Source organism: Euprymna scolopes, chromosome 20 (assembly GCF_053919585.1).
Source record: "Euprymna scolopes isolate OS-2025 chromosome 20, ASM5391958v1, whole genome shotgun sequence".
Taxonomy (NCBI): domain Eukaryota; kingdom Metazoa; phylum Mollusca; class Cephalopoda; order Sepiida; family Sepiolidae; genus Euprymna; species Euprymna scolopes.
Genome location: NC_136501.1, coordinates 37,508,043 through 37,523,807, shown reverse-complemented (window position 1 = coordinate 37,523,807; position 15,765 = coordinate 37,508,043). Strand labels below are relative to the sequence as shown.

General features: G+C 31.7%; 2 protein-coding genes across 6 annotated transcripts in view; one reads left to right on the top strand and one right to left on the bottom strand.

The window, feature by feature from the left end:
- LOC145241391 (voltage-dependent calcium channel type A subunit alpha-1-like) overlaps nucleotides 1-15,765 on the bottom strand; it is a 1,447,749-nt gene that overhangs the window by 302,445 nt on the left and 1,129,539 nt on the right. Inside the window, exons 6-9 of the mRNA XM_080104315.1 lie at nucleotides 14,501-14,598; nucleotides 12,303-12,467; nucleotides 6,165-6,370; nucleotides 656-759 (exon numbers count right to left, since the gene is read on the bottom strand). Coding sequence (XP_079960441.1) covers nucleotides 656-759; nucleotides 6,165-6,370; nucleotides 12,303-12,467; nucleotides 14,501-14,598 — 573 coding nt within the window. The remainder of the gene's footprint in view (nucleotides 1-655; nucleotides 760-6,164; nucleotides 6,371-12,302; nucleotides 12,468-14,500; nucleotides 14,599-15,765) is intronic.
- LOC145241393 (uncharacterized) overlaps nucleotides 1-15,765 on the top strand; it is a 421,614-nt gene that overhangs the window by 99,287 nt on the left and 306,562 nt on the right. The window lies entirely within an intron of this gene.

Here is a 15,765-nt window from a genome sequence, read left to right as displayed (position 1 = left end):
ATATATGCACCACTGAGTTTCACCTAACCAAAATCCCAAACTAATGACAATCAAATCAACCAGGATCATAATAGTAGCATTCACAGCATAATAGTAGCATTCAGAGATGATGAATGCTGGAGAAATCCACCAAGTCTGGCCTATGAAGGAACAGCTTAAAAGAACTAACTATAATGTACAATAAAATACTCCTACCTAAACAACCAATGGAGAGAAGTACTAGAGGCACTTCACTCATACATCACAGAATAAATGGCATGCTAACAAATGGCAAATAATGATTGTTTTGGTCAGGGCTAGACACAGGTATTTGTCAGACTTAAATACAATTCAAAATATGTAACACAATATTTCATCACAATCTAGAGAACCCTTGATGCCATTGTTGAACCTAAATTACCATTTCAGAAGACAGCAATAGATTTCTTCAACTATCATTGAAGAATAAACTATATGATTTATACAAATAGACACATGCAATGAGTACAGGCCACTCATGTGCCTTCTGGGAATGCCAGAGCTTCATGCTCATTTACTTTATACCCATCACACTTATACTATTAGTCTTTTGACAATCATACTACGTTTATGCTGTAATATTTTACCCCAGATAGAAAATAAATAGTAGAGAAACGAAGTGAAATGATTTACTCACCCGCTGAGGACACCAAGTACTAAATTGAGCATAAAAAATGATCCCAGCACTATAAGAGGTACAAAATATATCCAATTGTATGCATCTCCTACAGCGTCATCAGTCTGTAAATACAAAAGACAAGACAAATATTTAATAAATTTATTTGATTTAAGAATAAAGAGCAGTATTCATGTCATAGTAATCATTATGTTTTCTGTAAATGATATCCACTACTTTTATTATAAATCTCTACTATTATATAAAATGAACTTTTTGTTTTGTTTTGTGTGTGTGTGTGTGTGTGTGTGTGTGTGAGTTTGTTTCCTATGAACTTGAAAACGGTTGAGTCGATGTTTTTAAAATTTCACATGAAGGTATTTGATGTGTCTGAGAGTGTTCTTAGGTAACCTAATATCACAAGTGCATTTGAGAAGTTTTATCACCGCACAAGTAGAAATGTCCAGCCTATAAAATTAACTGTAGATTTTTTTAGAAGATAGAGTTGCGTTCAGAATGAATGTTTCTATTTAGGGCACAATTGAACCATGATACTTGACTTTTGCATTTTAAACTTTAAATGAAACTATTATTTACAGATAATTTTATAAAATCAAAGTAGATTCTCTAATGTATTGTGAACTAAATCACCGCAGGGAGGCATGTGAAGCTTCCTCCCAGTACACCATGGTGGGATCCCACTAGAGCAGGCAATTAATCAATTTGATTAAAAAATGGGCAATTTTACAGATTTCGATTACAATATAAGTATGAGAGGGTGGAAAATTTGTTGATACTCATTTAATCTCAGACAACGTCGGGTTTCCTTGCTAGTAAGAGATAATTTCAGCATTAATATACATAATAGTAATATGTAGTAATATGTAATTACATATAGTGATAAGTAGTAAGATTGTACATCTAAAAAGTAAACAAGACTAAACATTTTTCGACCTATGTCAGTTGAAATGTCAAAGATCCCCGGGACCCGTGGCATAACAGATAATGTACTAGGTAAAATTTAGCTCTAAGTGATATTCTTCAATTCTCAATGCCAGCGATACTAAGAAGAATGCAATTGCTAATTGCTTTAGACTCATACCCTGTCATGACTAGGGCTATGACAAGAGAATATTCTTAATTTTGACTCTCGAGTATACACTCATGAGCAAAAAAAAAAAAAAAAAAAGGTGGACCAAGAGTGAAAGAAGGAGGAAATCGATTTTTCAATATTTTTCCATGAATTTTTGTTAATTTTAACTGAAAATTTCTATTTCGCAGATCATTATTATTATAGCATGTAATAAGTGGAAAAATGAATCCTAAAAATGGTAAGACCAAATCTTGGCAAGTTTATAAAAAACCGAATTGCAGGATTAAGGCAGTCTAAAATGACTTACAAGCAGATTTTTGATATTTTAAGAAAAGAAAATGTGAAAATATCTTTCTGTAGTGAAGCGAATTGGTCAAAGGTTCGAAATCGAATGCTTGGTAAAAGGGAAATCTGGATCTGGTCGCCCTAGAGCATTCATTTTGAAGGATGACCACAGGCTTTAATTAACTGTTTTGAAGGATGAAAACAGGGGCTGGAAATTCTCTTTCTAGATATACAATATCTAGACGAATGAAAGAAATTGGATTTTCCTCTAAAAGGTGTGCAAAGAAGCCATTTTTATCTTAGAAGAGCATCAATGATAGAAAGAGATTTTTCTCGGGTTATTGCAAGAAAGATACAGACTGGTTTAGGAATGTTTTCTGGTTAAATGAGTCAAGATTTTGTCTTGTTAGTGATGCTCTCGATGCTCCCAAACGGTGCAATCGAAGAACTGGAGAAAGATTTTCGCCAAGTTGCATAAAATCGACAGTTAAACACACGAATGGAGGGATAATGGTATGGGGAACTTTTACTGCAGCAGGAGTTGGGGAACTTATTAGATGTGAGAAGTCAATCAATGCAAAGGAATACATTCGAATATTAGAAACAGAACTGTTACTAAGTATCCAGAAGCTGGGAATATCCCTGAACATTATTTTTCAACATGATAATGCCCCTGTACACACTACTAAAGTCACAGAAAATGGTTTTCTGATCATTCAATTGATGTGATATTTTGGCCAGGTCAAAGCCCCGATTTAAACCCAATCGAGAATATTTGAACTTTTTCGAACAATGACAAACTGTGGGAAGCTGTGCAAAGCGAATGGAATAGCATCGCCTCTTCACAGTGTTCCACTTTGGTTGGTGTTCCACTTTGGATGTCTAAAAGGATTGATCTTTTAAAAAAATCAAAAGGGAATGCGATTCCATACTAAGCATTTATTAAAGTAAATGTCTTGTTCTGTGTTATTAGTCTCGTTTAAGTTTCCTCTTTAAGTTTCCTTGTTTAATTGTGCTTTGTTCAATATAGCTTTTAGTACAAAAAATGTATAAAATTTGTTTGGCCCTATTTTTTGCTCACGAGTGTATATCCGGCACAGTTAATCAATCGAGAACCACATCAGTCTATATAAAAGCATATAAGATATTAACTGATATATACTCAGGAGTCAAAATAATGAAAAGAATATTCTTTTATCATAGTCCTAGTCATGACTGATGGAACAGAATGAAAGATTCGATTAAAACATCAGTGCAGATTTCTGAATTCGTCAAGATTGAAATGTTGTGAGAATGGCACTCAGGATCAAAACGGAAGTTCGAATAATATCAATTATAAATTTTCTTCTAAAAAATAATATTTTTTAATAATCTTTTGTTAAAATCATAATTTAGTGTTTGTAGTTATTTATGTATATCACTTGTATTTACAAAATTATGACAAAGTTTTGTTAAGTGTTAGTTTGAATTTTTCTATGAATAATTCTCTTTATTTGTAATGGAGTATAACTATTATTTGATGAATTGGTATGATTTTTAAAACAATGTATCCAAACATATTTTTGAATGAAATAAAAATTTCATTCAAAAATATGTTTGGATACATTGTTTTTTTTTTTTTTATTTGCGTATGTTGCGTTTAGGTTATGGTAATCTATTATTTAATCTACTTATTGATCCTATATAACACGCTTTATAACTTATAAAAATAGTATGCAAAGTGGAAAATTGGACAAGCTACAAAATAAAAAGATAAAGTCATACAAAAATATTCAGTGGACTAGTATTTAGGTTTTTCTATTAAACAAAAACTTGTCAGAATGATGAAGGTTTATTTAATAATTTATTTAATGTAATTCTCTTTTTTGTAATAAAAATGTAATATAAGAATGGATGTAAAAGCTGACCAGAGAAAAGTCAGTTGGGAAGTAAATTTTTAAAAGCCATGCAAACACGTTAGTATGTAAAACGGACATCAAACCAATGATGTTTTTATATTTTGTTGTTTGCCCATCATTATCATCATATTTAATTTAACATCTGTTCTACATACTGGCATGTTATTTTCCATCTTATTTTGTAAACGCATTCTATCAAATTTTGTCTTTACATTCATTCTTATACACAAACCAGTATTTAAATGGCATTTTAAATTGCATTATATTATTATTGATTATTTTAGTATAAAATGTTCTTTTACGTTTTATGATTATACCACGTTCTTCATATGTCCTGTTATTACATTTGGTGAAATTCTGCAGAGCAAATTCTTCAAATTTTGATATAATCATTTGTTTTAATTAATTGGTTGATTAAATATTTATTTTATTATATCATATTTTTTTGGCTTATCTAAAATTTGAGACATTTCTATAAATATTTATGAATTTGAATAAAATAAAATACGCATCAAGAGCACTTGAAAGCCAAATCACAACATAATATTAGGAAAATAAACAAATATTTTACTTGTTTGGAATTTATCACAAATATATTTCAGCGATATACTCCATCTTCAGCAACACATTGAAGATGGAGTTTACCTCTGAAATATATTTGTTATAAATTTCAAACAAGGAAAATATTTGTTTAATTTTCCTAATATTACGTTGTGATTTGGCTTTCATGCGCACTTGATGCATATTTTATTTTATTCAAATTAAAACAGCGTTTCTATATGAACTCAAACCCTTGACGTAATTATGAATTATTTTTGTTGGAGGTAGAATTCTAATAATTGTTCATTCCTTGATAGATTAAGGTTTCAGAATTGATTTAAAGATATGTTTTCGCTAGTTTACACTCTTTATCTATAAATGTTGAGGTACCTCTTCTGTGAAAAGTTAGAAAATTATTTTAGCCGATATTTTTTCTAATTTCTAATCTGTACTTATCGTGCATAAACTTTAAGCTAGTGAAGACATTGATTTAAGGCGGAGACTTTGATGCGGTTATATGCCTATAGATTTATGATAGATAGCTATTTTGTTTTTATAAGAATACATGAAAACGTTATTCTTTGAAATTATAATTTATGGTGAATTTTATGCTTGGATGTTTATCTTGTAATTATATATATATATATATATATATATATATATATATATATATATATATATATATATATATATAGTTAAACTCACTCATATTTCGTATATAATTTAGTAATAGATATTGATGATATAGATGAAATATTTTTCAATAAAATTTTAGATAAAAATTCAGCAAATAATACATGTCTGGCAATGATTTAGTAATGGAATGCAAGCTGAGCTTACAATCCATTGCATCAAGTAAGTTGCCAAAAATATTTTAAAAACTATTTTCTCAGATTTGGAGCAATGCCGGTTATATGGAGCATCCAGTAATAATTGAATCCTCTAGCAATGAACTCTTAACATCATTTGAGATGACCAATATATTTCCCAAGCTTAATTTTTTTAAATATTGGCACAAGGCCAGTAAGAATAATATCAATTCTAGCATATTTATGCATCCTTATTTACAATAATTATTGAAAAATTTATTTGCTAATTTACGTATTGATTTAAACTTGGTCAACTATGACATATTTTTCACCAAATAAAGCAAAGCAAGTGGTTTAATTCTGTTTATGTGATATTTATTTAGTAATAAATAATAATAAAAACGTTTATTTTGATAAGTTCCTATTTCCTTGCTCTAATATAAAGAGAAAGTTTTTGTTTTCTTCATAATTAAGGGTTGGTGTTATAATAGACATGAAGTTGTTTTGTATCATAGGTAAGCAGATACAATGAAACATCCTCGTGGTCTCTTGAGGTTCATTCCTACAACAGACTATTATCTCGCTAATATCTTGTATGGCTCATAATGTATCAAGGCTGAGGATCTTTGACATTTCAATTGAGATTGGTTGAAAAATGAAACGTTCTGTTAGTAACCTGCATGTTTCACTTTTCTGGTTTCGGTGAACTGAGCTGAAGTGCTAGGCTTGACAATAGGTTTCACCATTCTTGATGTGGTGAAAGGGTCAAAGCAAGTGATATTCTATTATAATGGGCTTGTCAGCTTGAAAAGCAAAATGTGCAATGCCATTGTAATAATTGTTATTAATTTAAAAATTAGGCAAATAAAACTAAAAACAAAATACAAACCAATAAGCAAACTTACATAGTATAATACATTTGTCCATCCTTCCATAGTTACACATTGGAACACGGTCAACATGGCGAATCCCATGTTATCAAAACTAGTTATTCCATAATTAGGGCCAGCCCAATTGAAGCGGCATTTTGCAATATTCGCACGACAATGATATCCGCTGCCTTCATTCGCACAGGGTCGTATCGTATCTTCATCTCCATATTCAATGTTGTCTGAAAAAAAATGAAGAAAAACTATCAATTTTCGAACATGAATAATGAATAATGATTATTTATCTTATAAATAAAATGGATTGTTTGTCTGTCAACTACAATACACAGAAACTACTGGATGGAATTTAACAAAACTTAATATGCTATTCAGGTCAATCCGGAAGATCATTAAAGCTAAAAAAAAAAGAGTCAAAGAAGCCATTTCTCATGATAGTGAGCATCGAGTCCAAAAATTTTATAAAGCAAATACTTAGAGTAGAGTGACTCTAAAAATGGCTTGGTCCTCTTATGATGGTTGGAATAGAAGTTTTAAATCTGTTCAGTATCTTGTTTGTTATTCTTCTGAATTCTCAAGAAACAAATCTCTGCCAGCAACTCTCGAATTATCAGATTAGGCACAGGACTCTTTCGCATTTCTTACAACCCATTTACAGCAACTTCAGACAGCTTTGGTTTCAGGACATCTATTCAGTTGATAGTAATTAAAATAGTAGTTTCTGTGAGTAATTGTAATGACATATTAAAAAATGTACCATAATTGGTTGTTTGGTCTTAAAATTTCTTAAAAGGTATAACATTCACAATCCAGTGATTATCCAATCAGATATAATAAAGGTTACTGAAGACACTTTCTATTTAAAAATAAATTAGGGAATTCTAGAGAATATTTAAAGTTATCCTACTTAGCCCTTGAGTATCGATACACTTTTTGTTGGAAAAAGATTATCAGAAGTCTCCCTGAATTTGGATTTGATCTCGATGGAAACAATTTAGTGATCAGAGGATTCCAGTGGGGATTGAACATATGCACTGTTCAGGACAAGTTGTCAGATAAAAATCAAGAAGATTTGTACGTGAGTAGGTCTGTCAACAATATAAGTCTTTCATAAACGAGGGAAAAATCATGACAAACCCTTCTTTCATCATCAACCTTGTTGGGATAGACTAGCTATTCTACATTGTGGACATAAAAGTTAAAGTTGCCATTCAATTTTGAATAGAATAGTGTAATATTCCCTTTACATTCGCTTGTTATCGAATTTCCACTTAAAATTTTATGTTGCAAATTCAGGTTATTTCAAAAAAATGATGAAAAACAAGGTTCTTGTATGCATTCAAACTTAGTCATGAAGCAGAAGCACAGAGTATTTTATCAAGGAATTGTCAACTAATGTATACTGCAGTTTTATTCACTTACTTTCTATTACAGCAAGGTGTAACACATGACTGAAATGTAGAGAACATTCTGATCAAGTATAATAATACTCAAGAACGGATCCATCAACATTCTCAAAGAACAGGCAATAGCCACTCCAAAGAAGGATGTAATACTTGAGAGGGTGGACCTCTTAAGACCGAGCAGGATTATATCTCATCCTCACAAAGCAGAATCTCTAGGCTATTGGATTGATTACCGAGGATGGATCTTTGGCTGGGATGAAAACAGCCATGAATGTACACTGTGACAAGCTTGAAAATGAAAAAGTTTATAAATCTCTGTCTGTGGTTGGCAACAATAAATTGAAAGCTTTGGTTTAAACAAATAATAGTTCGAGAAATTTAGTTTAAACACATAATAGTTCGAGAAATTATAAAAAACTAGCAAGACCGGTGAAAATTCCATCACAGATTTTTTCATATGTAATATATTGATGTTGGCATTCTATGGATGTTCAGTGTAAATGGGGACGCCCTGATATTATTGTAGCTCTTTTGTTATAACTGCAAAAGTATTTATCTAAGTTAGCAGGGACGCCCGGCATATCCTAGTTGTAAAATACGCTTAAATATGATATTTTAATTTATGCAGATTTTGTATATATTTTTATAGAGTAAATTTTATATCGATTCTTATATAAGGTTGTGATTTCAAAAATAAAAATATATATTCATATGACTTGGGTGCATCAGCTTGAATTAAAACCGAAACCAAAACTTATGAAGAAAAAATATATATGTATTTATATATAACTTGAGATCCTCCAGTTATAATAGAAACCAAAACCAAAACGTATGAAGAATTCTTGATAAAAGTATTTATTACAAAAATTAGAAGGTCAGAACAATTAAACAGCAGTCACTTGGAAGAAAAAATGTAATCGTGACACACAAAATAACACACACACTATCGTATTAATATATAGATTAGCAATGTGACAATCATAAACTAAGACAATCCAAAAGTGTCAGGTGGACTTAACAAAAATGAACGTAATTATTTGTTTGAGCTATTTCCTTTTGCAAAATTAAAACTACATGTTCCTTGATTGTTATGTATGGTAGTAATTGTAGTAATTGATCCTTTATAATAATTAGCCACGATCAGTTCAGTGGCTGAAGCACTGAAACATTTACCCAAATCATTGAGGACGCAAAAGTAATTGATTGTGATAGTTTTGTGTTATACACAGCAATTGATTCACTAGTTTTGTGAATCCTGATAAAACGTTGACTGCAGAAGAGTATTGTTAGAAAATTGATGATACACTAGAAGCTTTGTAAGGAAGAAACGAAGAGTGGATGTTTTGTTTGAATGTTTTCATTTGAAACATAACAAGCAGTGATTCATTAATGAGCAAAGTTACAATTTAGAAAAATAGAAACTATTAAAAGGTGTTAAACTAGATGAAAAGCAGCCATATTTAAATGTATGCTAATAATTATTAGATAGAGGTCATTGCAAGAAAGGCTGAAAAGATGGCTAAAAGAAAAGACTAACTGCTACCTCTTCTTCAAACATGTTGACTATTTCTTGCTACCTCTTCATACATAAAAATGCAGTCATAAATGCCTTGTGTTGACTTTTAGAGATGAATGAAGGACCATTCAAGTAGGTGGCTAGATATACAAGGTGCCTTCAATAACTTTCCAGAGTTTTTATACAGGCATTTGCAATTGTCGTAGACTCTTGAAAATTCAGTATTTTATTACTATACATCTTATGAGATTACTGACCAATTTTTATGACTTCAGAGACCTCTGAGAAGATCAGAAAGAAAGATGTTGTCATGACAGCAGGCAGATGGTCGAACTGATCAATTCAAATCCTGCAGTTCTTGATGCTCTGGTAACCTGCGATGAAAGCTAGATCTCCTGCTATGACCCAGAGACTAAGAGACAGAGTTCCCAGTGGAAACATGCTGGCTCTCCCAAACCCAAAAAACCCAGTCAGAGCAAATCCATCCAGAAACTTATGATGACCCTTTCTTTTGACAGCATGGGCATAATCTACATGCACTGGTTTCTCACTGAACAGACAGGTGACAGGAAATACTATGTTGAGGGTTTAAGAGAATTCTGGAAGAGATTCTGTCTGAATAGGCCTTGCTCCCTGTGACTTTCGGTTCTTCCCTAAGCTCAAAGAAAACCTTATAGGCTGTCATTATGAGACAACTGAGGAAATGAAAGGTTGTGACGAGGGCATTGACATGCTCACACAAAAGGATTCCATGGAGCCTTGCAGAAGTTGTTGGAATGGTACAACAAGTGCATTGCAGCTGAAGGAGATTATTTCAAAGAGGACTAGAGTTCCATGTATGTACTATCTATAAAAGTGTCCATATAAAAAAGTCTGGAAACTTATTTAAGGCACCCCGTACTTCAAATGAGTAGTTTCAAATATCTTGGTTCAATAATTGTCTGTATTTTTGAGATGAGGTGTTTTCATTGAGATTGTCGGACTGACTTCCTCATTTTGGTTGTTATTATCACAACGTTTCGGCCGTTTTGCCCTCCGGCCTTCGTCAGGTATTTTGTATCAAACTGGGGAACCGTTTGTTAGGAGTCTCGAACCCAACCCTTTATTATTATTACGGGGGTACCGTGTTCGGACTCTAGCTAGGCTTTGGGACATAGTTGCTGATTCTCTGTTTTGAATGTTACTTTTTCACTGCCTTCGTTCAGAATTGAACTCAGCACCTTTGGGTAACTGTAAACTTTGATACAACGTCTAGGACCACTCGGCCATATGTCACTAGGTTCCCCAGTTCGATACAAAACACCTGACGAAGGCCGGAGGGCAAAACGGCCGAAACGTTGTGACAATAACAACCAAGATGAAGAAGTCAGTCCGACAATCTCAATCAATCTTGGTTCAACTATCAGCAGTGTTCTCAGTGAAATCACCATTCAAATCAATATAGTATTAATACTGGAGTCTCTCAGGGGTCCATCTCGTGCCCAACTGATCTACATCAATGGTCTCCCAAAACACATACTTAAATCATTCATTAACATCTATGCTGATCACACGGCCATCTATGGTAACACATCAAAGGCCGTAAATGAGAAAGTTCTCTCTGATTCTTTCTCCTCCGATCTTGAGCATGTAGTACAGTGGGGGAAGAGGTGGCTGATTACTTTTAATGCATCTAAAACCAAGCTCCTATCTTTACATCATCAACGCTCTGATCCCCATCTGGCATCAATTGAAATGGATGGCTCTCGTCTTGGGGAGGCTACATGTTTTGACAAGCTTCTGGGATTGACCTTTACTCCTGATCTGAAATGAAACACGTACATCAAGTCTGTTGCCAAGGTCGCTGGAAAAATGGTAGGATCCTTCTACTGCTCCAGAAGATATCTCACTGCTGATGCAATTCTCTATCTATATAAAAACCAAGTACGTCTAAGGATGGAGTACTGCTGCCACATCTGAGCAGGAGCTGCTAAAAACAGCCTATCCTGCCTTGACAGAGTACAAAATAGACTTCATGGCTTAGTGGGGGAAGCCTTTTCTCTTCCCTGCAACCTCTCTCCCACAGAAGAGATATTGTGAGCCTGTCTTTGTTTTATCGTTATTTCCATGGCAAGTGCTCGTCTGAGCTCCAGTCTCTGGTACCCCCTCGCCAATCTTTCACGAAAAACACCCATCTAGCTGAAACCACTGTCAATAATTTTCCCCATTCTTTATCTGTGCCTAAATCAAAACGTAGATTCCATGAATAAAGCTTCTTTCTTAGAAGTGTACGCCTGTGGAACTCTGTCCCGTTTGCCTGTTTCCCACCTGACTACAACTTGGATGTCTTCAAGTCTAACATAAACAAATTCCTGATAAACCGCCGCTTTAGTAAGACACTTCGTCAAATCGCCATTATTAACGATTACTACAATATTATCCTGCAATATACATGCAATAACCCTTATCCTCGAGGTGCTTCCGGGCCTTGATAAGTGGTGACTACAATGTATTATATATATATATATATATATATATATATATATATATATATTATGTTTGAAATGGCATGGATATTCTTTCTGATCAACAGAGCAGTGATCAACTCAAGTTCACGATCTGTTAGACTGTGATACGTTTTATATGGCTCAAAACATTCATAATCAATGAAAAAAGCAAAAAGAAAACTATTGTCTATGGAGGCGAATGTTTTATGATATTTCAGGTATGAACAGACTCGACTAAGCTGGAAATGTTGATATTACATTATACCAATCTCAGACAAAATGAGGAAAGTCATTTCCACTGATATGAACATATATATTATGTACAAACGAAAACACTATGATAAAATATAATTTCATAATGGATGGTTCTGGGGAAAGGCAAAGAGGTTAGATACTCTACACCCGGATATCAAGATGGTTGAACTTAATCTTGATGAGACCTTTGACTGTATGGTGAAAAGAGAAATCCAGTGTGAACCCACTTCATGGGATAAACAGAACAGAAAGTGATAATGTTGAGTATTAGACATCAGGCATTTATATCACTGGAATACATAAATGTGTTTATAGGTTGCGAAAATGTGTTGAATGTTAATGATTTATGATTTGATTAATACAGTTTACCATAATTTAGAAGTATTTGAAGCTAGATTAAAAAAAGACATTATTTTCTTACCAATCAAATAGTACTTGTAATGGAATACACATTATAATAAGATTAATTGGACAAGTAAAAGAATTTACTTACCTTCACTATCATCATTGGGTTTGATAAAGCAGGCCTTGTGGAAAGCACCAGTATAAAATTCCAGGCCAATAATGGCAAATATTACAATAGCAAAGAGCACCAATAAGCAAACTTGTAACAATGGGGCCATAGCCCGTATAATAGATTTTAAAACAACTTGAAGACCTGGAAAATACAAAGAAGGGAAAATATAATTAAAAATGAAAAATAAGTTATAATTCTATTCTTTCTTATATAAGTATAATTTTCCCAATAACACTTTTATAATCGGTTATTGTATTTTTCATGATGATTAAAAAAAAACTCTTCATGGAATTTATTGCATGACTACACAACATATTATTTAATAGATGATTAAATGTAAATGCTATGGTGTGGAAATTGACATTATTATATTTTTTGGAATCAATGCATTTTTTCAAAAGAAAACATGATAACAAAATGTTAAGTGATTATTATTATATTTTCCCAAGTAATTCAGGAGAGAGTTTTTTGTTGCATTTTTTTTTCGTTTCTCTGTATCCATTGTCTCTGCATATTTGGTCTGACATGGTAACGTTTCTATGTTTTGAAAGTTGAATATTTTTTCGATTCATTGTGGAAATTCTCAGGGGTTTTATTTTCCCCAAATGCATTGATATAGCTTTAGAAAATAATGCCAATTTTTAAAATGCCTCAATAAACGATAAAATTTCATTAGCTGTATGCTTAGCCAAAGCTAGCTTATTGCTTGCTGTCTTTAAAGAATTGTTTTGACAAAGAATGAAACAAAAAAAATCTTGGAATTGCTGCCAAATACTTGACCAGATATGCAGAAGCAATATATATATATTAAGAAATGAAATAAAAACAACAGATAATATTGCCCTCAATTGTTTTAGAAAAAGATGCTACCCAGAAATAACATTTACAATATTATAATAACTACTCAACATCTTATTATCAGGTTATATTTAAAAATGCATTGATAGAGCTTTAAAAAGTATATAATATACTAAAAGCCAGCTAATGTTAAGTAGCATGTCTCATATAACATCAATATTTAATTCTGTTTCACCATCTACCTATGGCAAAAATCGAACTATAGTCTTAAAAAATGTCTTTTGAATAAATTTTATTGAAAGCACACTTAATCCTGATCGATATTGCTGTGCCCCAAGGAAAGGGTCATAAGTAAAGATGAAGAACGACAGGTTTAGGCAGAAAGAATATATTATACAAGACAGTAAATACAAAGAAAGGTTGTCAGTATTTATCGACTATTGTGTTAAACAGTCTGTAGGCTCACATTGTGTCGCGATAATTCCCCATAGGATTATTAACTCTCAGGGTTTTTATAATGGTTAGAAGAGTCAATTATGAGTGCATGGGTAAGTTCCCATAACAGATATTTTATTTTTAGTGATATTCAGAGAATGTAGAAGGAGAAAAAGTACCTTGCTTACACTCATTAACACCCAGAAGGTGTAAATCCTAATATCAAGATACAGTTTTTATTTCACAATGGTAAATAATACGTTGTTTTATGTATTTTAATAAATAATATAATAATTTATATTCAATAAAAATAAATAAATTTTGCATCTGAACAATCAGCAGTGAATGAACTAATTGCGTCTGAAAAAACACTTGATGTGTAATATTGCTTGAATTGGAATATGAATAACTTTAAAAAAGTTATTTTAAAAAGTAAATATCTAAAATCTTTTTATTTGATTAACGAATTATTTTTTATGAAACAATAGAATTTTCCGAGTTAAAATTAAATATTTTGGTATTGTTTAATCAATCTGTTACAAACGAATAAAAGTTAATTATTATTAATGTTAATTTAATTTTGATTTATAAAATTATTGGACAGAAATAACTCTAAAAGTTTAATTTTTTAACACAAAGATTTTATAGTTATATTTAAAACTAAACCATTATAGGTTAATTTCGATTTCATATTTAGTGTTAAATGCGTTTCAGTTTGGTTAATTAGTGAATAGTTTTGTTCTTCCTTTCATTTTGAGTGCATGCATGACAGCAAACCAAACTATCATCATCATCAAATAATTTATTAAACGTAGATGTTTACTAAATGAGACACAAATTGTGAAATTAAAGTTTAGAAATCTTTTCATTTAAACATTGAATTATTTTAAGAAAAATATAGAATTTTATGTACAGTATATCAAAGAATTCGGTATACTTACTTGGAATTCCAGAGACTAATTTCAATGGCCGAAGCACTCTAACAGCTCGAAGTGTTCGTAAATCGAAGGAATTACTTGCAGGGAAGATAGAAATAAATCTGAAAAATGAAATGATAGAATTCACATTTAATAAGTCATTTAATATACATCCTTCTCTCTCTCTCTCTCTCTCTCTCTCTCTCTCTCTCTCTCTCTCTCTCACACACACACACACACACACACACACACATTTTTAAAATTTATTCTTACACCTTTATTTTTCGAATGAAACAGTGATATTTCATGTGCTATGTCCGAATAAGTATCTGCTTTACATATACTCATTTTCTGAAAAACAGTTAAAGCTAGGCTGTAACGAAGTTTGATCCAAAGCAGTCACTTTATAATGCTCAAACGACGTTGAATTTTGATTTTTAGATGTCCAGTGTATTTATAATCACTGGTTAATGCTTTAAATATTTTTCTGACTTTTTGAGATAAGGACATTATTATTTATAATGTTTTTTCTTCTGACCAATGGAATAATCAAACTTTATATTTCTGCTCAGGCCTTATACAGATATGTTGTTCATTTGTGTATGGCAATGTTTTTTTTTTATATATATGTGATTGTTGTTGATTATTTATGTATGCTGATGTTATGTACTTTAATCTGCTGAAAGAATTATTTTGAAGTTTATGAATGAATTCACACTTATATTAGGCAAGTACATGAATGAGCAATAGACTGGCAAATATTCATTGGACAAATCGACCAAAACACGGCAGTAATAAAATAACAAGGAAAGTAATTCAATAGAAAACAATGTAAATACTTGAAATATAATTCTGATTTGAAATCTATAATGTGTAAATGTATAATCTTTGTAAAATGGTTGTACTATAGAAGCTTAAGTTTTTACTTATTTTATTTTGAAATATTCAATGTTCATAATTTTGAATATTTTATTAATAGTAAATGTTTATAATGGACCATCGTACTTTCAGATTCTCTTTTCATATCTATGTGATCTCATTTAAATTAAAATGTTTTCCATTTAACATTAAAGTGATCTAATTTCTATAATTGGTCGAAATATACGTATAGAATCTTTGATTCTGTTTGATGGCATATTAACCCCTTTAAGATTATTTAATACTAAAACACAGTGCCTTTTGCAGATGATTCATTGTATACTATTAATTGCACATTGTTATTTTATCCATATCAAGGGTGGGATCAAAGGTGCGTTTTAAATTGCATTAGTATGTAAATGACCAGTATA